This window comes from Pelodiscus sinensis, chromosome 22 (assembly GCF_052426305.1).
Source record: "Pelodiscus sinensis isolate ZL-2025 chromosome 22, ASM5242630v1, whole genome shotgun sequence".
Classification (NCBI taxonomy): Eukaryota; Metazoa; Chordata; order Testudines; family Trionychidae; genus Pelodiscus; species Pelodiscus sinensis.
In genome coordinates this window covers 8,107,905-8,131,339 of record NC_143073.1, presented here as the reverse complement: position 1 = coordinate 8,131,339, position 23,435 = coordinate 8,107,905, and the positions used below count along the sequence as shown (strand labels likewise).

Here is a 23,435-nt window from a genome sequence, read left to right as displayed (position 1 = left end):
CACCTGAAGCAGAGCCCTTGAATGCTTGTTTCTGTCTGCAACAGAAGTTGATCCAGTAAAATATTCAGCCCGGGGTCCGGATCCAGCCCCTCACTTGCCTGGATCCAGCCCCCAACGCTCCTGCATCCTCCTTCCTGCTCAGACCCCACACCCCAAGCCCACTTCTTAGCAGTTCCCTCCCACATACTGAACCCCTCATTTTGACCCCACCCCAGAGCCTAGGGGGGCCACACAATGTATTAGCCTGCCCCCCCGGCTCTGGGGTGGGGGCAAAATGAGGGGTTCAGTACATGGGAGGGAACTGCCAAGAAGTGGGCTTAGAGTGTGGGGTCTGAGCCTGGAATGTGGGGACTGTCTTTCTGTGTCTCCGTAGGGCATCATATCAGTGAGGTGGCTTTTTTTGCTTTCTTTTGCTTTTCACTTTTGTGCAGCCCCTTGGCTGATTTTTCTGTGGGTCAGCGGCCCCCGACCCAAAACAGATCCCCCAAGCTCCCACCCCTGAAGATGTGGCCTCACCACCTTGTGTCTCTCTTATCCTGGGACCGCCACTGCTGTAACAACACTGCCCCCCTAATTCCCCTGTCACTTGCTCTGGAGCCTTCGTTTCCGTTCCTTTCATGCTGTTCTCCTAGCTAAGACAGTGGGGCTGGTTTTCCGGATTCCTGTCCGTGTCTGATCTGTGCCTGTTTCAAATCTGCTGCCAGGCGGTTTCGCTGGCTGCCCTTAGCAATTTGACCAGGACATCAAGATTAATGATCCTGACTCTCGACAAGAGTCACGGGACTTTCCATCTCCATGTGTGGTCAGAGCTGGTGTTTTGCAAGAGCGCTCGTTCCAAAGAGCACACCGCAGCAGCGCAGCGACCTCTCGCCCTCTGCCCGGCTGTCAGCACCGGAGAAGGAAGCTTCTGCCATGAAAAATGACCGATGAGATAGGACTTTGATTGGAAGCTCTATACTCTGGGCTGATGCAGCACCTTGCACTCTGGGGTCTTGCTCTAGGGTTCCAGCTGGGATGGGGGGCACCACTGTGATACCTCTAAGGAATAATTTACAGAGGATAGTACTAAAAAGTAATTCTAATTCCGGCCCTACTAAATTTGAGGCCTGTTTTGGTCAAGTCACAATCATAGGATTTTTTTAAATGGTAAATGTCATGAATTCAGATATTTCAATCTGCCATTGCAAGGTGTTGTCCTTGTTGGGGTCCTGACCCACAAAGGAGTTGTGCAGGGGAGGGAAGGGCATGATTGCAATATTGCTACCCTTACTTCTGTGCTGCTGTTGGTGGTGGTGCTGCCTTCAGAGCTGGGCAGCTGGAGAGCAGCGGCTGCTGGCTGGAAGCCCAGCTCAGAAGGCAGAACTACCGCCAGCAGCAGCACAGAAGGAAGGATGGGATGGGACGGTGTTGCCACCCTTATTTCTGTGCTGCTGCCTGCAGAGCTGGGCCCTCAGCCAGTAGTTGCTGCTCTCTGAGGGTGCGTCTAGACTGCATCCCTCTGTCGACAGAGAGATGTAGATTAGGCACGTCGAAATTGCTAATGAGGCAGGGATTTAAATATCCCGTGCTTCATTAGCATAAACATGGCCACTGCTTTTTTTCAAAACGAAGCTTTTTTGGGAAAAAAACGGCAGTCTAGACACGGCTCTGTCGAAAAATAAACCCTTTTTCGACAGATCCTGTAAACCTCATTTTTTGAGGAATACAGGATCTGTCGGAAAAGGGGTTTTCGACAGATCCGCGTCTAGACTGCTGGGTTTTTTTAGAAAAAGCTCAGTTTCGAAAAAAAAGCGGCGGCCATGTTTATGCTAATGAAGCGCGGGTTATTTAAATCCCCGCTTCATGAGGAATTTCGACGTGCTTGATTTGCATCCCTCTGTCGACAGAGGGATGCAGTCTAGACACTGCCTGAGTGCCTAGTGCTGAAAACAGCAGCACAGCAGTCAGGGCAATATGGGTAGGGTGTTGCCACCCTGACTTCTGTGCTGCTGTTGTGGGGCGCTGCCTTCAGAGCTGGGCACCCGGCCAGCATTACAGCCACTGCTCTCAAGTTGCCCAGCTCTGGAGGCAGTGCAGAAGTAAAGGTGGCAATGCTGTGACCCTCCTAAAATAACATTTGTGAACCCCCCAGCAACTCCCTTTGGGGTCAGGAACCCCAGTTTAAGGAACACTGGTCGCTCTATGAAATCTGTATGGTACAGGGTCAAAGCACACAAAAGGCCCGATTTCACGGCCCGTGACACGTTTTGCATGGCTGTGAATTTGGTAGGGCCCTAACGATAATGCAGAGATCCCAATGGAGATCTGTAGAAGTCAACAGAAAATCTCTCTTGGACTTTTGCAGGTCAGGTCTTAAGCCATAAAGTGGTTGTGGATCAGGGTTCGTTTGTGACTGATCCACACTGGGTATCAATTAGATCTGGATAGAAAAAATTCCAACCAATGTTTCATTCGCTTTTCCAGTCCCGCGACGTTGAAAAACTCCGGGGGCACTGTTGGGTTTTTCTGGGTTTGACTCCTCTCCATGGAGAATTTCAAAATGTTGGGTTTTCGTTCCAAACAGGAGGGAAACCTACATTGAAATCCTCCATATGACAGAGCTACTTCCCCCAGTATGTATATTCCACAGTGGCCCATGATGACAGCCAGGCAGCCTATGGGAACATAGAATAAAGTTGTCTTCAAAGGGCAATGAAAATGGTTAGAGGCCTGGACCGACTGATTGATGAGCGACCAAGATGTTTGTGTCACATGGCCGAGCAGTGGTTACTACCAACCAGAGCCCCCAACCGAGGCCAAAGGCCAGTTGGGTTAGAGGCGGTGTGTGCAAAACCAGGCTGAATCTCTCTAGTCCCGCATTCTCAGGACTTGACCGGTTCTGAACAGGAGAATTTTCTGGACCAGAGGAGGTCACTGTTGTCTAGGTGCATGACCCACATTCCCGCCGCTTGCTGGGCTGCTACAGGACATGCAGGGATCAATCAGAGCTAAAGAACAGCACAGAACCCTGAGCACTACGACCGGGGGCTGTGAACAAACTTTATGGGACCGCGGGAAACGTGGTCACGCCCATGAAAGGTGGACATCCGGCTGACAAAAATCGCAGGCCTGTACATGGAGGGGAAGGGGTGCGAAGGATGCAAATGCCCCTCCCCCAGTCCCTCATGGTCCCCCCCATGGGGCCTATTTATGCTGCCACTGGCTGGGGAAAGGCAGGAGCGATGCGCTGCCCCGGCCTCCCTTCCCTGTGCTCCGGCCAGCCAGGCTACGGCTGATTTCCCTCCGTCCTTCCCCCCGGAGCAGTGCACATATTCAGGCTCCAGCCCAAGCTCAGCCATCACTCCTTGGGGGGGAATGTGTGTGTGAAAAATCAGTCGCAGTCTTTCCCCGGCCGGCCGGAGCATGGGGGAGGGTCTGGTAGGACAGTAGCAGCTGCCAACGCCTCCTCTGCAGCCAGCGGTGGCTGCAGCAGCACTGGGGGAAGAGGGGGGGGAAGCAGGGACAGGGCTGGTGGGCGTGAGGCTCTGCAGCCCACGAGGGGAGGGCTCAGGCTGGCACGACAGGCTGGGGCCAAAGCCAGAGCCTGCTGATTGACAGCCCAGCCCCTCACATTGCCAAGGGGGAGGCAGAGCAAGGCCGACAACGCCTGCTGCATCAGGCAAGATCCTGGCCGGCCCCCTCGTGCCACAGCTCCGGGTAGCTTGCACCCCACACCTACCCACTGCTGGGTCCTGTCCCTGCAGGGCTCCTCAAGTTTGCACACAGACAACCCATGCAGGTGGCTTTTTCTCCTGCCCCTGATCTCCCCAGGAGTCCTGTCTGGCCGTCAGAGCAGGGGAGACACCAGACTTCCTAGATGTGCCACTTGTGTGAACTTGGGCACAACCCTGTGCTGCTCTCTAACCCAGCGCTCCCCTCTGTAAAAGTGAAATGAGTGTCTTGAGGCAGCGTGCGCGCGAAATGAACCCGAGGGGAAGAGCTCACTGGGAGCTGGGCCGGGGAGGGGGGGGATTCCCAACTGGAAACATACTTGAGCTTCATCTCATGGAGCAGAGCGCTGAACATAGTAGCTGCAACAGCCGGGTAAGCTGAGGGCCTGGCTATTCTGAGAATGAACCTAGGAGAGCAGCTACTAGCCTGTCTGTCTCTGAGCGGCTAACCTGGGTCCAGGGCTGGCCCACCTGATTTTGGCACCCGAGGCAGGGAGCTCAAATGATGCCCCCATGCCCGCTTGCAGGGGCCAAAACTTTGAAAGGTTTCAATTCTGCCTTCTCCCTGTTCCACTCCTCTCATGGCACTGCTCTGCTACCTACCCCAATAAAGGAGACCTAACAGCAGCAGACACAATTTTCTACACTGGGTCCTAGTGGCGCCCCCCCACAGTCTGACACCTGAGGCGGCCGCCTCAGTTCACCTCATGGTAAGGCCAGCCCTGCCTGGGTCCCATGCCACTCTCTGGTTTTAGCATGCTAACGCCGGGTATGTCTAGACTACATGCCTCTGCCGACAGAGGCATGTAAAATAGGCTACCCGACATAGTCAATGAAGCGGGGATTTAAATATCCCCGGCTTCATTAAAATAAAAATGGCCACCACGCTGTGCCGGCTCAGCTCATCGTCGACACAGCGCGCGAGTCAAGACGCGGATCGGTCGACAGGGGAAGCCTTTGTCGACTGCTCCCTTATGCCTCGTGAAATGAGGTTTACAGGAGCGGTCGACAAAGGCTTCCCCTGTCGACTGATCTGTGTCTTGACTCACGCGCTGGGCCGACGATCAGCTGAGCCGGCACAGCATGGCGGCCATTTTTATTTTAATGAAGCCAGGGATATTTAAATCCCGGTTTCATTGACTATGTCGGGTAGCCTATTTTATATGCCTCTGTTGGCAGAGGCATGTAATCTAGACATACCCATAAAAACTAGCTTCCGCTAGGGATTGCACCCCCTACCCTCCACTCGTTAGAAGCAAATCATTCTTATTCTTGGGCTGTGCCCAGGGAAACTGTGCTGGGCTCAGTTGAATGAAAGGGTATCTTTTGCTACACATTGCAGCCCCGGAGCACACCAAGGGACTCCACCCTTCTGCAAAGGGCCTGCACGTATGTGTTGGCTTAGTTACACACCACAGTCAGGGTATGTCTAGACCCGTGGTCACCAACCAGTAGATCGCGATCTACCGGTAGATCTCGGGGGCTCTAAGAGTAGCTCTTGAGCCCTCTCTGAACTGCGCGCCTGCGCAGTACATTTACATTAGATTTCCTCATTTGAGGAGCAGCTACTCACCGAGCAACAGCACAGGTGAGTAGCTGCGAGGAATGGTGGGAATATTTTTTTAAAGTAGCAGTATAAGGATTGGGGATAGCAAGTGATGGAGAGGAGGAGAATAGAGAGGGTGGGGCTTCACGGAAGGGGCGGGGCAGTAGCTCTTGGCTTGGTCTGTCATTTAAAAGTGATCTTGGGTATAAAAGGTTGGAGACCACTGGTCTAGACTGCAAAACTCTGTCACGTCCAGGGAACGCATCTGCTTGAACAGTTTCTGAAAAAGCAGGATAGTAATAGAAATGTAGCCGTGTTAGTCTGGTGTAGCTGAAGCAAAATACAGGACTATGTAGCACTTTAAAGACTAACAAGATGGTTTATTAGTTGATGAGCTTTCGTGGACCAGACCCACTTCCTCAGATCAAATCGTGGAAGAAAATAGTCACAACCATATATACCAAAGGATACAATTTAAAAAAAAATGAACATGTGAAAAGGACAAATCAAATTTCAGTACAGAAGGAGGTTGGTGGGGGGGGGGGGGGAGGTGAATGTCTGTGAAAAAGCAGGTGCATTCTTTCGGAAGCCCTGTATTCATTTGATGAGGAATAAGGGTTCTTCTGAAAGAGGTGGTTTCCCCCTCCCACACACATTTGGCCCCATGTAGATGGGCCAAATGTTGGAAAATCCTCTTCTGGGAAAAAAAAGCAGAAAAGTGTAGTCAGAGCCTCCGTGATCCATTTCTGCAGCCTCTGTGCTGCAAGATCAGTTTTGTTCAGCCTGTGCAAGAGACACACTTCCTTATAGACCTGGCTCGCTCTGGGAGAAAAAAGGCGCGTTCTTAACGAGACTTAACATCCTTGGGCAAACAAGGTGGGAGAGGTAGTATCTGTTATTGGGCCACTTTCCATTGGCAAAAGAGACAAGCTTTCAAGTTGCACAGCACTCCTCTTCAGCTATCTTCTAACATCCTGTCACTGATAAGGCGACCGCAAACAACAGTGGACGTTAACGAAGCCCAGGTAGTTGCAGTTTTAGACACATGTTTGCCAGCAGACTACATTACAGGCTCCCCTATAGTTAAGAACCCTATTTATTTTTTTGCAGTGCCCCGTATTTCAGATACAGAGGAAGGTGGCATGGGAAGAGAGAGCAATATGACTTGTCCACGATCAATACAGCAGGTGAGTACAGATCCAGAGCTAGAAAACCAACCCACCTCCTACTCCATGCTGCCGCCTTAGCAGCTCGTTATAGAAATCCTATGCCTACACAGCTCAGTACAAAGATCTCCTTTATTGGCCTAGGCCTTAGTTATGTTGACAAAGGAACAGCGTGCACGGTGTGAGGTTATTACTAGCAAAAGAGAGATTCAACGTCAAGCGACAGGCAAACAACGGCTCATCCTCCTGGATATTAACACCCCTCCCGAAGGCTTGTGGCCCAGGATTTCTGCAGCATTCGTGCAATTGGTTTGAGTATTTTCAAAGTGGAGTACAGGCTTCGCTTTTTCTGCAGTGGTTTGAAGCAGTGTTTTTCAACCAGTGGGACGAGTACTGTGGTGTTTTAGATGCTGCTTGTAATTATTAGAACTGGGAGCACAGGCTGTTGGGAATCTGGAAGCACAGGAAACAGGAAGGAGGGGGGAGAAGATGGGCCAGGCCTGAGTGAGAGCTACAGAGGGGAGCAGCAGCAGCTTTGTTAAGAGGTTTCACCTTTGTTAAATAAAGGCCTGTTGAAGCTGGTTACTACCTTGCTTGCATGATACAACAAGTACCTGCAGTGGTACTCAAGAGAAGTCTGGGGGGATACGTCAACACAACTGAAATTTGGAGAAAACTGAATTTTTCTTTTAAGTTTTACTGCGCTTTATTCTCTTTGTACTTTTTAAACCCCAAAATTTCATCACCTGCCCGGCTGCGATTAAGTTGTTTAAACAAATGTGCTGCAATGGTAGGAAAAAATGTGTGTGTCTGAAAACTGTAGGTATTGGGGGTACATATAATTTTTTTTAAAAAGGGGGTATATATATATTTCTTTTTAAAAGAGGTACTTTATAAAAAAGGGTTGAGAGACACTGGTTTGAACCATTGCTCTAGAACAGGGGTTCCCAACCTTTTCGAGCTTACGGACCCTTTTTCAATGTATTAAAATTTAATGGACCTTTCCCCCCCTTCGCCCTTGTGGGGAAAAGAAAAGATCCAAACTTTTAAAACTTCCCAGGGACCCCCTTCAGTACTGTTGTGGACCACCAGGGGTCTGCAGACCACAGGTTGGGAACCATTGCTCTAGAACAGGGGTTCCCAACCTGGGGTATGCATACCCCCAGGGGTTACGAGAAGCTTGTCAAGGGGGTATGGGGAATATTTGGTAAATAACTAGATTATCCTAATTGAAATATTCCAAAAGTAGTAGTGTTAGTGAAAAAAGTTGTGGATTCTAGAGTCTTGAATTGATTTCCTTTCATATTGAATAGGAGGTATGGGAAGGTTTATTAAAAGCCAAGAGGGTATGGGTAAGTTTTGCTGCTATTTTTGTTTTTCTGCTCCGGTCAGTTTCTTTCTTTTTTTCTTTTTTAAGTTTTGTTGTTATGGGGGGAGAGGGGGCATGAGGGTTTTTAAAAAATCAAAAAGGGGGCACGATTCCAAAAAGTTTGGGGACCACTGCTCTAGAATGTTTTGGGCCAAGCAAAGCCCTCTCCTCTCTAAATAGACAAAGAAGCTGAGAAGAGGGGAAATCCAGGGTCTGTCTCTGCATTAAACCTTCCCTTCCCCTGCACCCAGTCTTAGAGTCTGGATCTGCTGGCCCAAGCAGCGGGGCTAACAATTGCAGTGCAGATGTTCCGGTGTGGGCTGCAGTCCTGGCTCTGAGACCCAAGCCCTGTGCCTTAGCCCAAACATCTCCATGCAATTTTATAGCCCATCTCAACTGATCCAGGACAGCCACACCGCGGGCCTGGATCCATTGTAGATATTCCCACAGCCGCTGTGCGCCGTGGGAGGTACGTCCACGCTGCAGGCAGAGGCGTGGTGGGAGCACGTGCAGATGCACTGTGGCGAGCATTAACCTGCCATGCCTAGGTACCAGCAGCAGTGAAGCCGCAGCAGCACAAGCTCCCAGATGCTCACTCCAGCAACAAGCCCCATGCTGCCACAGTGCCACTCTTAGAGGCATCCAAGCTAGCACAGGAACATGTGTACATACTGCAAGCAAGCTGCAGCACAGACACAGGAACATGTGTACATACCGCAAGCAAGCTGCAGCACAGACCCAGGAACATGTGTACATACTGCAAGCAAGCTGCAGCACAGACACATCCTAAGGGATTTATTCAACGGGTTTTGGGGCCAAGCAGGGGTCAGAACCCTGTTCTCTTGCAATCCAGTTTTCTGCCTAGGGAATCTGTTGGTCATAGTGGACCACTAGCTAAATACGAGTCAACAGTGTGACACTGCTGCAAAAGCCACCAACATGATGCTGGGCTGCATGAAAGGAGTGCGGTGAGCAAGACACGAGACGTCATTCTTCTGCTCTGCTCTGTGCTGATTAGGCCTCAGTTGGAGCACCGTGTCCAGTTCTGGGCACTGCATTTCAGAGATGTGGAGAAATTGGAGAGGGTCCAGAGAAGAGCAACAAAAAGGATTAAGGTCTGTAAAACATGACCGATGAGGGAAGACTGAAAGAATTGGGCTTGTTTAGTTTAGAAAAGAGAAGACTGAGGGTGTGTCTAGACTACATGCCTCCTTCGACGGAGGCATGTAGATTAGCCAGATCGGAAGAGGGAAATGAAGCCGCGATTAAAATAATCGCGGCTTCATTTAAATTTAAATGGCTGCCCCGATCTGCCGATCAGCTGTTTGTCGGCAGATCGGGGGAGTCTGGACGCGATGCCCCGACAAAGAAGCCTTTCTTCATCGACACAGGTAAACCTGGTTTCACGAGGCTTACCTGTGTCGATGAAGAAAGGCTTCTTTGTCGGGGCATCGCGTCCAGACTCCCCCGATCTGCCGACAAACAGCTGATCGGCAGATCGGGGCAGCCATTTAAATTTAAATGAAGCCGCGATTATTTTAATCGCGGCTTCATTTCCCTCTTCCGATCTGGCTAATCTACATGCCTCCGTCGAAGGAGGCATGTAGTCTAGACACACCCTGAGAGGGGGACGTGATAGCGGTTTTCAAATATCTGAAAGGGTGTTCAAAGGGGGAGGGAGAAAAATTGTTCTCCTTGACCTCAGAAGATAGGACAAGAAGCAATGGGCTTAAATTGCAGCAAGGGAGGTTTAGGTTGGACATTAGGAAAAGTTTCCTCACTGTCAGGGTGGTGAAACACTGGAATAAATTGCCTAGGGAGGTTGTGGGATCTCCATCACTGGAGATATTTAAGAGCATCTTAGACAGACACCCATCAGGGATGCTCTAGATGGTGCTTGGTCCTGCCATGAGGGCAGGGGACTGGACTTGATGACCTCTCAAGGTCCCTTCCAGCTCTAGGATTCTATGAACTAGAAGACTATTCTTTGATGCAGCTGGGTGGAGCGAATTTCCCCTGCGCTGCTGCAAGTAGGATTCCCTGCAACCCCCGGCATTTAAGCTGGTTTGGTTTGTCCCAGTAAGAACAGATCTTAACCGAGGAATGCACGAATCCTTGTGCAGCCTGATACCTCCCTGACGGGCCCTTGACTCTTCACCCACCAGCACTGGCTAGTGCTATGTTTGCTGCTGAAGTGCAGGTCCCCACAGAGCCATCCCAACCCAGTGTCACTCCACTGTCTGGTGCACAGAGCTGGGCCCCCCTTTGCTCCCCCGGGAATCAACTGCATCTTTCGGGCTTTAGGTTCTAAATGAGCCCCCAAAATCTGCTGGTCTATCGGGGTGCCGTGTCGCACAGACGCTCCCTTCCCGGAGGCCAGCTCTGAATTAGAAGCAGAGATCAGGTTTTGCCTTACAGTGGCATTGCCCACTGACTCCCCTGAGTGCCACGCTCAGGAAGGTAATAAGCCGTGTGTGTTTCAACTCATGCGCCCGGCACTGGCTTCGCTAGCACCTCCCCTGCTCTGCGCAAACTTTCTGCACCAAGAATTAAAGCCAAGATGGTACCCGGCAGCAAGCACCTTTTTGGGGCACTGCTAAGTTCTTAACTTTCCCCTGAAAGTCTCATCCGCTGGCCAGATCCCCTGGACCTGTAGTGTACATGTCTCCCTCTGTGCCTGAGCCACCAAGAATGCTGCTCCAGCTGTTGATTGTACATAGAAAGGGCTCAGAGACTCCAGGCATGGGCAAGGCCGTCCTTACCCATATGCAGAATGTGCAGCTGAGTAGGGCACCTGAAAATGCGGGGCACCTCTGGGTCTTAATGTCCACCCACCTGCCACTTCCTATCCCTGCTCTGTGGCTCTTGCAGCCTGGGGAGTCTAACTCCGGAGAGGATCTAGTTAACTTTGAAGTTACAAAGCCGGCCGGAGCATTTAGCGGAACACTGAATCTGTGAAAGAGCCATTCAAGTGGGAATGGAGCCATTCGCAGCCATGTGACAACCCCAGGTAGACACTGTCAGTTTCTGAAATGACTGTGTTAGCCGACAGGGCTGTAGTTTAAAATTTGCTGTAAGAATATGTCATTCATGTGTGGACAGAGACCATAAAATCCCATCTCTAAAAAATCAGGTTCCCGCCTCCCACAGGCTTCCATCAGACACAGGGACACCAGTTTCATAGTGCTGCATCATGCCCCATACGTCCTGGCTACGTCTACACTGGCATGATTTTCCGAAAATGCTTTTAACAGAAAAGTTTTCCGTTAAAAGCATTTTCGGAAAAGCACGTCTAGATTGGCAGGATGCTTTTCCGCAAAAGCACTTTTTGCAGAAAAGCGTCCATGGCCAATCTAGACGCGGTTTTCCGCAAAAAAGCCCCAATCGCCATTTTTGCGGTCGGGGCTTTTTTGTGGAAAACAATACTATGCTGTCTACACTGGCCCTTTTGCACAAAAGTCTTTCGGAAAAAGACTTTTGCCCGAATGGGAGCAGCATAGTATTTCTGGAAAAGCACTGATGATTTTACATGAGATCGTCAGTGCTTTTCCGGAAATTCAAGTGGCCGGTGTAGGCAGCTGGCAAGTTTTTCCGCAAAATCACATGATTTTGTGGAAAAACTTGCCATTCTAGACACAGCCCCTTAGGACGGCCCCAGGGATGGGCTGCAGTTTTGAACCCCAACCGTAGATGGGCTGCGAGTCTGATGCAGCACCCAGCTGTAGAGACTCGTGTTTTAGGACTGGCGGCCCCTCGTTCAATCCTAGAGGTCCACCAAGACGACGGCGGTTCTCTCCTCTGGGGTTTCAGTGACTGTGGGCATCACCCCCTTGAGATGAGCTTCCTACATTATAGAGAGGAGCCATGTAAATGGCTGGGGTCCCCTCCTACTGATGGCTTCTGCCCTTAGGGATGTGTGGCACAAAGCAGTGACATGGGTGGGCTGTGGAAGAAGGAGCGGTGTGTGAGAACGGGCTGTACTCACTCGGGTAGCGGAAGTAAAACTCGTTGTCCCGGTTGCTTTTGTTGTGGCGCGTCAGCTCCTCGTGCCACAGCCTGGCGCTGGTCTCTTGATCGTAACGGACGAAAACAGCGAAGAGGATGATGGTGACGAGCTGGAGGAGGCAGCATATTGCTGGGAGTTTCAGCCGGAGGCGAGTTGCATGGCTGGACATGCTGCCGAGAAGAAGCACGGAGGGGGAAGAGATGAAAATGAAACTGATCTTCCAAACACGGGAAGTGAACAAGTTTCAGCCCTTTTGTTAATTGCTTATAGAAAGCCCCGCCCACGGGTCAATGAGTTGCCAGCTGGATCCCTCCCACTGAAACTGTGCACTGCTAGAGGATGAGAAAATATTTGCTCCTGGTTCAGTTACTGCATGCTTGCAAGGCACTGTCTGTTGAGGCAGGATCAGAGGAATGTGACCTGCCAGCTTTGCCAACCACAATGGCTCAGGGACTGTAGCACCAGGTATGAATTCCTAGAGCTAAATTCTTGGGTGGTGGGAATCAGTTGTAACTCCATGGCAGGCAGTGGAGTCACATTGCTTTACACCAGCAGAGGACCTGGCCCACATCATGACAGCAACTCAGTCTATTGGGAATCAGAAACCAATTAATTGAGTTCGGCACAACTGTGGCATGCAGATCGCGATTTAAATGCAGATCCTAGCACTAGCATGGTGGGAGACCTGGATTCCATGAGATGGTGGATTCAATGGATTAGACTGGATGGATTAGGTTATAGCACAGATTAGATCAATAATAAGACCTACTTCTTGCTTCCCTACCACACAGGAGTATTGTGCAGATAAAAACATTGAAGGTTGTGAAGCAATTTGAGACATGCTGATGAAAAGCGTAATACAAGAAACAGTCGGTAGCATTGTTATCTTGTGCTTTTCCTGAGTAGTTCTCAAAGCACTTTACAAAGGAGGTCTGTAGTGTTATCACCATTTTATAGATAGGGAAACTGAGGCATGGAACAGTGCTCTCATTTGCCCAAGTTTATTCAACAGACCAATGGCAGACCCAAGCCTAGACTCCAGGTCTTCCAGATTGGTCTATTTTGTACTATCCATTGAATTAGAGAGTAGATAGATTGAATTATATTAAAACATAGATGGATTAGATTGTACAGGCAGTCCCCGGGTTACATGGATCCGATTTACACCGGATCCCTACTTACAAACGGGGTGAGGCAACCCTGCACTAGCTGCTTCCCCCCAGCAAACCAGGGAGACGCGAAGCTAGTACCCCCCCCCACCCCCCAGCAGACCAGGGAGACGTGGAGAGGCTTTTCTCAGCAGACACCTCATCTTGAGAATAAAGGACTGAGGGAAGTGAAGTGTGGGAGAATAAAACAGCTCTGGAGAAATGTTTGGCTAGAGTTTCCCCTACAATATGTACCAGTTCCGACTTACATACAAATTCAACTTAAGAACAAACCTACAGTCCCTATCTTGTACGTAACCCGGGAACTGCCTGTATATGGTTATATATCTACTGGATTATTTTAGATTGTAGATTAGATGGGTTAAATTTGCTATTGGAAGTATTTATTTCTTTTAGTGTCCACAGTGTGCTAATTTCTAGACATTTGAGACTGAAGAGATTAGATCCATAAAATTTCGGGCTAGATTATAGATTAGATGGATTAGGTTAGACACAGCTGATGAATTGGTTTCTAGTGTTATGAAGATGTCGATGGTGACTCAACAATGAAAGCTGAGTTCTGTATTTCCCATAAAGCAGAGCTTCAACCTTTTTCTTCTGTATGAAAAACACAGTTTATCCTCCCTATATTTACAGTGCTTACTCTTTGAGCATGGAATGAATTTTCTGAGAATTTACAAATAAATCCATTTGTTAGTTTGGTCTTGGAAAAATTTAGTATCTGTGTCAGTTTCTTTGGCCCAAATGTTAACAGAATAACACTTGAATATATTAACCGGGTAAATTGGATGAACTGGCTTGTAATGTATCTGAATTGTTATATCTAATTTTTATGACAAGACAGGCTCAGTGCAGGTAAGTCTTAGGTGGGGTCATTGTGACATATTCAACCAATCACCACCCTTCCTCAAAAACTAATTTGCATGTAACAATTCTATCGGTTGTAATGACCCAGCTGTATGGGACTGGTCAGTGGTGTCAAGAGTTCTCATTGGTAGATTGCTTGACATGCACAATTAAGATGTTATTAACATGGTTTCATAATGATGTTATGAGGGAAGAAAATATAGCAAAAAGTAAATCTTTCTTTTAAAAAGCAGTTGTTAAAATTATTAAAAATTATTAAATTATTAAAAAGTCTTTCTTGTAGTCATATGTTTATTGCATGATATTATTGCAAGGCAGAATTAAGGTTGTTTGGTTACCTTCGTTGTACATTTCTTACTATAAAATCTCTCAATTTCTTTTAGATGTATCTTTTATCTCTGAATGTCTCAAATTTACAGTGTATGGTTTTGGGATACTTACCACATATCTAAAGTGCTTTTAAGCTTTAAATTACTGACACATACTCTTAATCTTAACTCAATTGTAAAGTATTTTTTGTCTAGATTCAATGGATTTGGGTACCTCTGAGGTTTAATGAATTGGGCATCAGTAGAATAGCGCTAGTTGAAAAATGAATGTTTTTATTTGCTAGCAATTCTCAAAAATCCCTCCCAAAATGTTTTGGATTCAACCGAAAATAATTTTTTTGAATTTTTGAAGGGTATTTTAAAACAGGGTTTTAAATGTTTTGCTTCTGAGCGGCAAATTTGAATGAAAGTTCTCCACAAAAAGTGGTTTCAAACCAAAAACATCCAATAGTCTCATTTTCAAAAAATGTCCCCCAAGCAAAATGTTTTGTTTTTTTCTCATTTTTGTTTTGTTTTGCTTCTGAGTCAAAACAAATGATTTGGTGAATTTGATGTTTATTCTCAAAACATTTCAGTGTCACCGAATCAGACCTTTTCATAGAAAAAAGTTGGAAGGAACTGAATTTTTTTGCCCAGTTCCAGGCTGTCAAATATCTGGAAAGGAAAGTTTGGTCTCCCAGCTGGGGGAAGAGAAGCTGTGTCAGCTTGTACTGTTTATAAATTCTGTGCTTACAATAAAGCTTGTAGTGTTTATAAATTCTTTCACACATCTCTATGGGCGGGCAGGCAGTGGGAGTGGGGAACATGGAGTGTGATTTCATTTTTTTCCCTCTGCATCTGCATTTGCTGAGAGGTGTTTGTAGCGCACAGAGACAGTGCGAAATCCAAGAGTCGAGAAAGCAGAGGAGGAGAAATGAACTGACGCTGAATAAACTAAAACAGCCTTTTGGAAAGTGACGTGGGCACTATTTTTTTAAGGCACTGAGTTAGATTCTGAGCTCAGTTACACCAAGGTCATACTACTGAAGGTAGCAGGAACTATTTGCAGCTGTGTGAAAGAGATCCGAATTTAACTTAAAAAAAAAAACAGAAGAAAGTGGAATGAACATATTGTTTGCTCCTCACCCATGAGTCACTCATCTTCAGTGTTGCTTAATTTTACTTAGCCTGCATCTGTCTTAACACAGCCCAGTGTTAGGTCTGCCCAATGCTTTGGGCTGTGGTCTTGACCATGGATAGAGCTGGGTTCAATTCTCTACTTTGCTGCAAACTCTTTAGGTGATGCTGGGCAAGTCCCTTAGCATCTCTGTGCCTAGGGTTGCCAGATCATTTCCAAAAAAATACCGAACATGACAGGAAAAAAATTGGTTGAGCAAAAAACGGGGACCTAAGTTGTTGAGCAGAAAAAAAATAGCTGCACCAAAATAAAAAGAGTCACTACACCTTTAAATCCCCGTGCTTCCCCCCGCCTCCAACAGACGTGGCAGGGGCACAGTGTCCAGTAATTTCTGTCTTTTTTTACTGGACAGAATCTGCAAACACTGGACTGTCCCGGCCAATACCAGACTCCTGGAAACCCTATCTGTGCCTTAGTTTTGTTCCCTGCACCGTGGGGCTAATTGATCTGCCTTACAAGTGTGTTACTAGGAAGTGCTTTGAGATCTACTGCTTACAAAAGCCCTCTCTAGGGCTGTGTCTAGACTGCTTTCCTCTTCCGAAAGAGGAAATGCAAATGAAGAAAACAGAAATGCAAATGAAACGCTGATTAGCATGTTCACGTGCTTCATTTGCATATCTTTTTCCGATCCTTTTTTCGGAAGAGGTTTTTTTGGAAAAAAAAAGCAGTCTCAACGCAGCCTAGAGGAGACAAGTATTAGTAGCTTTATAGGGGCAGGGAATGTCTCTACAGCCCCGAGCATAATGGATCCCTTTTCTTGGTTTTAATTTCAGGGCTGCACACAAAGACAATTCTGCCACCAAGAGAACTTTAACGCCAGCGATGTCAGCCTTGTGTTAACCCAGAGCAAGGAAAAGGAGGATCAAGACCATAATCCACTCAATATTCTAAGCCAGTGATTCCCAAACTTAGGGTCACAATGAAAGGACGTGGGCACTGGGTTGGCAGCTTGAGCTCCATGGAGGGAAGAGGAATTCCCCATGGGGAGCTCTGTGGTGGTGGGGGAGGGGGGTGAAGGGGCTCCTCAGAAGCCACTGGGGAGCTCTCCAGGGGGACCTCTAAAAAAATATAATGATTGGGTTGCGGGCATAAATAATTTTCCCCACTGGGTCACAAGAAAGAACTTTTGAAAGCCACCTTCTAGGCCTGCTCCCTAGCTGCTGTAAATCGACGTGGCTTGACTGAGCCAAACTCAGTTAGTACTAACTCAGGGTCCGGCCCAGTCTTTCTCACAGGCTCGAAGTCCAAATAAAGCCGGGTTTGTCTCTACTGCAAAAATAAATATCAAATCCCCCGCTTCAGCAAGCCTCAGCCCCAGGTTGGCTGACTCCGGCTCACCTGATGGAGCTAAAATAAGCAATACAGATGTTCCTGCTCCAGCTGAGACCTACCTTCCTTGCCAGGTTTCAAAGCCCAGCCGCCAGCTTGAGTGGAATGTCTACATCGACCCAAGCTCTGAGACTCGCTGCTCTGAGGTAAACAGGATGAAGTTTAATAAGGAGAAATGCAAAGTGCTCCACTTTCAACGCTCTTTAGAGCACACCTGTTATTTCAAAATATAACAGGCTCGCTATGCTGACATCCCTGTTAGCCTCATCCCACGAGGAGTCAGGGACGTTTCAGAATAGCGATTTATTTCAAAATAAGTGCTGCGTGGACAGTGCCAAATTTCAAAATAAGCTATTTCGAAATTAACTCAAAATAACCTACACAATTTGTGTAGCTCAAATTGAGAAGCTTATTTTGAGCTCTAGGTGCAGTCTAGACACACTCTAGCTCGAGAGGAACAATCAGTTTCACACATACAGATTGGGAAGTGACTGTGTAAAAAGGAGAACTGCAGAAGGCGATCTAGGGGTCATAGTGGACCACAAGCTAAGTCTGAGTCAATCATGTGACACTGTTGCAAAAAAAACCCCAAACATGATTCTGGGATGCATTGACAGGAGTGCTGTGAGCAAGACGTGAAAAATCAGTCTTCTGCTCTACTCTGCGCTGAACAAGAGTATTGTGTCCAGTTGTGGGAACCACATTTCAGGAAAGATGTGGAGAAATTGGAAAAAGAAGAGCAACAAAAATTATGAAAGGTCTAGAAAACATGACCTATGAGGGAAGACAAAGAATTGGGTTTGTTTAGTTTGAAAAGAGAAGACTGAGAAGGGACATAAGAGCAGTTTACATGTACCTAGAAGGGTTGTTACAAGGAGGAGGAAGAAAAATTGTTCTCCTTGTCCTCTGAGGATAGGACAGGAAGCAATGGGCTTAAATTGCAGCAAGGGCAGTTTAGGTTGGACATTAGGAAAAAACTTCCTGTCAAGGTGGTTAAACACTGGAATACATTGCTGAGGGAGGTTGTGGAATCTCCATCACTGGAGATATTTAAGAGTAGGTTAGATAGACACCTGTCAGGGATGATCTGGTGCTTGGTCCTGCTGTGAGGGCAGAGGACTGGACCTGATGACCTCTCAAGGTCCCTTCCAGTTCTAGTATTCTATGATTCTCCTGCCGATCTTCTTTTGCAGTCTAGACATACCCAACCAAAGTGGAAAAATAAAATAAAAGGAAGCCAGTTAAAGACACTTTCCCACACACTCCCTGGCAGCTGTTAACTACAACTAAAGCTGAGTTCACCTCGCATGGCGCTCTGGGCAAAATTTCATTTTGATTTGGCCAGTGGAGGAAATATGTGTTCTCAGGTTTACTCACATTGCTCTAGAGACGTCCGCTGAAGGCCCCTTACACAGCCAGCGAGGTGTAAAGAGACCTCAGGGTAAATGAGAATCTGGCTTCTTACCCCAGCTGGTTGACCCAGATAAAACTCAAGTGACCTCAAACAGAGCAATTACCCAATTAATTATTAAGCCAAAGAGCTGAATCCATTTATCTTCATGCTTCATCTGTTTTTTTAAGCCAATCAAAACATTATGCAATCAACAAACCAGGAGTTCTTTAATGAAATCTAGCCCCAGAACTGGCTGCTTATCTAATGCAAATATTGGCACCAGTTCATAGTTACACTGAGGTCCCTTAAAAGCATAAAGAGGACTTGTGGGGGTCAGAAATTACATGTCTGCTCCTCGCAAGCTCTTCTGCGCTGCCAAAGTGGGGGTCCCATGCAAATAAGAAGCAAGTTCTTGCCATCGGATTGCTTGCCTTCTCACCGCTAGGGACAGATGCTCCAAGGGGGTCCATCTGCACTGGGCTGAAGCTGATGGAGCTGCGCTGATGAACTCCCTTGGAGCGAAAGTGGTTGCTTATTTTTGTCTGAGCCGGGAGGAATTAGCTGAGTTTTGTCCAGTTCTCCTGCCCTGGGTTTGGCTAGAACTTAAAGAAACTAGAAAGGGCTGGATGCCGTAAGGGACTTGTGATGGGATCAGGGGCCCTTTGGTTCTAGGTCGCTGATTTTGTTCCTTCCCTGTTGGTAAAAGTCACCCTGACCTGGTGGAACTGAAGGAAAGAAGCAGGTGGGCCTACAATAACCCCCCAACCCTCCTAATGGCACTGAGGCAACTTACAGAGAAGAATGAGTCTGCTTTACAGCCTTAGCTGACAGTGAGCTGGCTTTCCGCTCATGCAGTAGTATATATTCATGCACTAAGATCCAGAGGTGCCAAGTTTGGTTCCACCCGTAGATGTTACGTTCATGCTATCAAAGTTCCCTCTATGGCAAGCCCTGGACTACAAAAGGCCTTTATTTTGAAATAACCCCCCTTTAGGTTGAATGAATAAGCAGACCGTCCACACCGCCAAGCTTGATATTTTGAAACAACAGGCCACTTATTTCGAAATCTGTACTCCTGCTTTCCTCGGGGAATAATGCTGATTTCAAGAGGGGTAGTGTGGACACTCCCCTGCTGCTATTTCGAAATAACAACTCCCCAGAATAAATCGAGCTAATTACGCTCCAGTGCTTCTTGGGCTCTTAGTCAAGGTAACGCGTCCACATTAACGGAGCCTGCCTCAGACTAAATTCTAGGCTTCCCCATAGTGTGGCCACACTATTTCGATTTCGATTATTTTGGGAGTTATTACTTCGATTTTAGTTATTCCAAAATACTTTGCTAGTGTAGACATGCCCTCACAGGCACCTAGCTGGCAGGCTCCTGGAGAGGATTGGGCCATGAAGAATGAGCCGCGCCGTCAGAGGTGAGTCGTATGGGGAAAGATGAGACGCAGGTAAGAAGAACTTGCCCCACACTTTATGTGCTCTTGGAAAATCAGAAGGCTCATGCGCTAGTGTTTAATTCAATGCAAAGAATTCAGAGAAACTCCTTGGCAGATAGAGCCATCGCCCCTTCCTCTTAGGACAAGAAGCAATGGGCTTAGGACAAGAAGCAATGGGCTTAAACTGCAGCAAGGGAGGTTTAGGTTGGGCATTAGAAAAACTTCCTAACTGCCAGGGTGGTTAAACACTGGAATAAATTGCCCAGGGAGGTTGTGGAATCTCCATCACTGGAGATATTTAAGAGCAGGTTAGACAGACACCTGTCAGGGATGATCTAGATGGTGCTTGGTCCTGCTTTGAGGGCAGGGGGCTCAACTTGGTGACCTCTTGAGGTTCCTTCCAGTTCTATGAGTCTATGATAAATACATTGATATTTCAGGGTGTGGGGGTTATGTTGGTAGGGGCTAGATAAGTAACTCAGAGAGTTCTGCACAACATCGTATTGAACTAGGGGTCACCAAATACAATTAATGGGTAGCAAGTTTAAAACAAACGAAAGGAAGTATTTCTTCACACAACACACAGTCAACCTGTGGAACTCCTTGCCAGAGGATGTTGCAAAGGCCAGGCTTAACAGGATTCAAAAAAGAGCTAGATAAATTCATGGAGGACAGGTCCATTAATGAGCAGGATGAACATAGATGGTGTCCCTACCCTCTGTCAGAGGCTGGGAATTGGCGACGGAGAGGGATCACTTGATGGCTTCCTGTTCTGTTAATTCCCTCTGGGGTAGCTGGCATTGGCCACTGCTGGAAGATAGGACACTGGGCTAGATGGACCTTTGGTCTTTGGTCTTGGTCTACAGTGGCCGTTCTGATGTGTGGCTTTTGGGGAGTCTGGGGGAGAATGGCTGTTTTGCTGAAATTGAGATTTTGGAGGGAAATGTCTTTTCCCAAGGACCTTTTCCAAAAAAGACCCCTCCAAAATGATTTTCTCTCCCTCGTATTTGGCAGCAGGTTCCTTTGCATGGCCTGGCAGCATGAAGAGGCCTTCAAGTGGGTGCGACTGTGAATTCCAATAGCCCATCAGTGTAAAGGGCCATTCGAGCCCATGAGACTGTGGCTGAGAGATTTGTTTTCATCCAGGCCGGAGGAGAAGCTTGTTTTCAGTGTCACGGAGAGGCTGGGCTCTCTTTGTCCCTTGCTACCAGAGACAAACTGCTGCTTGTCCTGTGTTTCCTCGGAGATGTACATTTCTTTCTTCCCTGGAGATGGATCTTCAGGGCAGGGGTACGGGAGGCTGGGAGAGGAGGGAGGGAGAAGAGGGCTGAATGAAAAAGCCCAGCTCCATGCCACATCCCCAGAACACAGCCTCATTGTGTCCCGGTTGTTTTTCCTGCATCTCCTTTCAGAGATGGACGATCGTCCCCAGCCTTAGCCGGAGGGAGGTGTCATGAGTGAGGGCCCAATCCGAAGCCCAGGGAGCCTTTCCGTCGACTTCAGAGGCCTCGAGATCAGGCTCTGGCCAAAATGAGGCGGGTATGTTACCGAAGCAGAGCTATGCCTATGCGTTCTGGTTGGAGACCGTGGGACGAGAGTCCCGTGTGCACAGAGGGGTAGGGACGTGGCTTTTGGGGGGGATGGATCCCCAGATTTTGTTTCCATGTTGGAGAGGCACTGGCCGCATGCTGCTGATGCTCCAGCCCAGCGGTTTTCAAACTTTTTTTCTCATGACCCAGTTGAAGAAAATCACGGATGCTACGACCCAACAGAATTTGACCAGAATGCGGGTTCCGGGGTGGGGCTGAGGCTGGGAGCTTTGGGCTCAGAGTGGCCCGAGGCTGGCTGCGGCAGCTGGCACCCCAGGCAGAATGCACGATCAGCACCCCCGCCTGCACGGCCGTCAACGGAGTGATGTCATCATTGGGCGCCCCGGGCGCCCCATGGAAGGCAGCGCCTAGGCGACGGCCGAGTCGGCCTATAGTCACGAGCTGCCCCTGTTTGAGCTGCAGGGGGGGACGCTCTGGCTTTCGGGGAGGTCAAGGCTGGGGCAGGAGGGACTAACTTTGAGCGGCTCCCAGTCAGCGGTGCAGCGGGGGGTCTAAGGCAGCTTCTTGCCTCTCCTGGCACCCCAGAAGCTGCACCCCAGAAGCATCCCTGCCCATGGGCGTGTGGAGCTAGTGCTCAGGGCAGGGGCAGTGTGGGGAATCCTGTGCGCTCCCCCCACTCGTAGGAGCCGGGCCTGCTGCCAGCCACTTCTGGGGCGCAGCGCAGTCTGTGATGCCAGGACAGGCAGGAAGCTGCTTTAGCTCCCCCACTGCTCACCTGATCCCCCTGCAGCCACGAGACCCAGGGCCCAACCTTCCACCACCCAGGACTGGGTTGCTCCCCATTGTTTGAAAATCACTGCTCTAATGTGGGGTCAGAACCACATTATGGGGCCTGGTATTGCTGTCTCTGAGGTACATAAACCCAGGGACTGTAGAACGGGACAGCTGGCAGCATTTACTAAGCTCCCTGACATATTTCCCAGGACAACTGCCTTGAAAGAAGGGCTGTGCCATGCGGGGGACCAGCATCATAGTTCATCTAGGACCCCGGATTGCCCTCACCCAGCCCTGCCCATTCCCAAGCGTCTCTCTTTTGGGATCATGAGGGATTTCTGCCTTTAGGACAACCCGGCCAGTTAGTCCAAAAGTCACTGGTGATTTCCAGTGCCCAGCTGAGACACGTGAAAGAAGCGTGGCTGTCAGAGGATGGGTCCTTCAGACTCTCTAAAAATCAGGCCCTTCTCATGGCTTTTTCATTGGGCTGCCCCCAAAATGGAGCTGCCCCAAATTGCTAGTCACCTTTGAAAATCCACAGACTTCATGGTTTCTGAACCCAGCTTTGTTGCTGCTGGGTTTAGCCATTTGTATTGGGTCGCTGTTTGTTTGGGTTTTTTTCATTTTTCAAAACTATCTGTGAACATTTTTAATCTGCTTCTCCTTGTACCACCCCCCTGCCTTGTAAAATAAAACATTTGAAATTGTGAGTTTCCAAAAGCCTTAATTAAAAAAAAAAATCTTACCCTGGGATAAAGCTACCCATTTTGACTTTTATCTGCTTTGGTCTAACACCCATTCTCCAGCAAACAGGAAGGGGGGTGGGAGACAGAGCATCTTTCTCTACCCTCCCTCCCCCCAATTCCCTTCTCCTATTTATTTTGAGTTTTCATATCCCCTACTTCAGTCATCTGAAGAAGTGGGCTGTGCCCATGAAAGCTTATAATACCATCTACATGTTTTGTTAGTCTATAAAGTGCTACCAGACCATTTGTTGTTTTTTTTCAATTAAAATTGGACACTGGAGAGGGAACTAGCCAAACCCGAAATAAAAACAGCTCCCGCCCCACCCAAAACCAGCAGCAACCGTTTGCTTGGAAAGATTGGAAGCCCTCGGTGTAGAGAACATCTTTGTTCTGTGGCTGTATAGCATCTAGTGCCATCAGGTGCTGGTCCCTGACTGGGGCTTCTAGGTGCTACCTCCATACTAATACATAATACAATAATAATGAAAAGATGGAGCATTTTGAGAAAATCAGAATGATGTAATGAAAATGGGAAATTTGTATTCAAGCTCGCAATCTTTTTCTTTTAAAATCTTTAACCAACACTGAAGTCAGGAAAAACGAGGAGTCCTGAGGGCGTGTGTACACTAGGGAGTTATTCTGAAATAAAAAGGCGAGTGTCCACACTACCAAGCCTGTTATTTCAAAATAATGGGTTCGTTATTTCAAAATAACAATTCCTGCTTGTGAAGAGGAATTAGCTTATTCCAAAATAACTTATTTCGAAATAACCCTCTGAGAAATAACCCTAGAGAAATGGTCTGAGGTTAACAGGATGAAGTTTAATAAGGACAAATGCAAAGTACTCCACTTAGGAAGGAAC

General features: G+C 48.1%; 2 protein-coding genes across 3 annotated transcripts in view; one reads left to right on the top strand and one right to left on the bottom strand.

Annotated features, from left to right (window-relative positions):
* RHBG (Rh family B glycoprotein) overlaps positions 1–12,040 on the bottom strand; it is a 46,318-nt gene extending 34,278 nt beyond the window's left edge. Inside the window, exon 1 of one of the 2 annotated variants that reach the window (XM_075907010.2) lies at positions 11,777–12,040. In XM_075907010.2, the coding sequence (XP_075763125.2) occupies positions 11,777–11,966 (190 nt within the window). In that variant the 5' untranslated portion in view covers positions 11,967–12,040. The remainder of the gene's footprint in view (positions 1–11,776) is intronic. The other variant, XM_075907009.2, reaches the window with a different exon arrangement.
* Positions 12,039–23,435, top strand: part of HAPLN2 (hyaluronan and proteoglycan link protein 2) — a 32,043-nt gene continuing 20,646 nt past the window's right edge. Inside the window, exons 1-2 of the mRNA XM_089772302.1 lie at positions 12,039–12,262; positions 16,113–21,042. The gene's annotated coding sequence lies outside the window, so the exon portion shown is untranslated. The remainder of the gene's footprint in view (positions 12,263–16,112; positions 21,043–23,435) is intronic.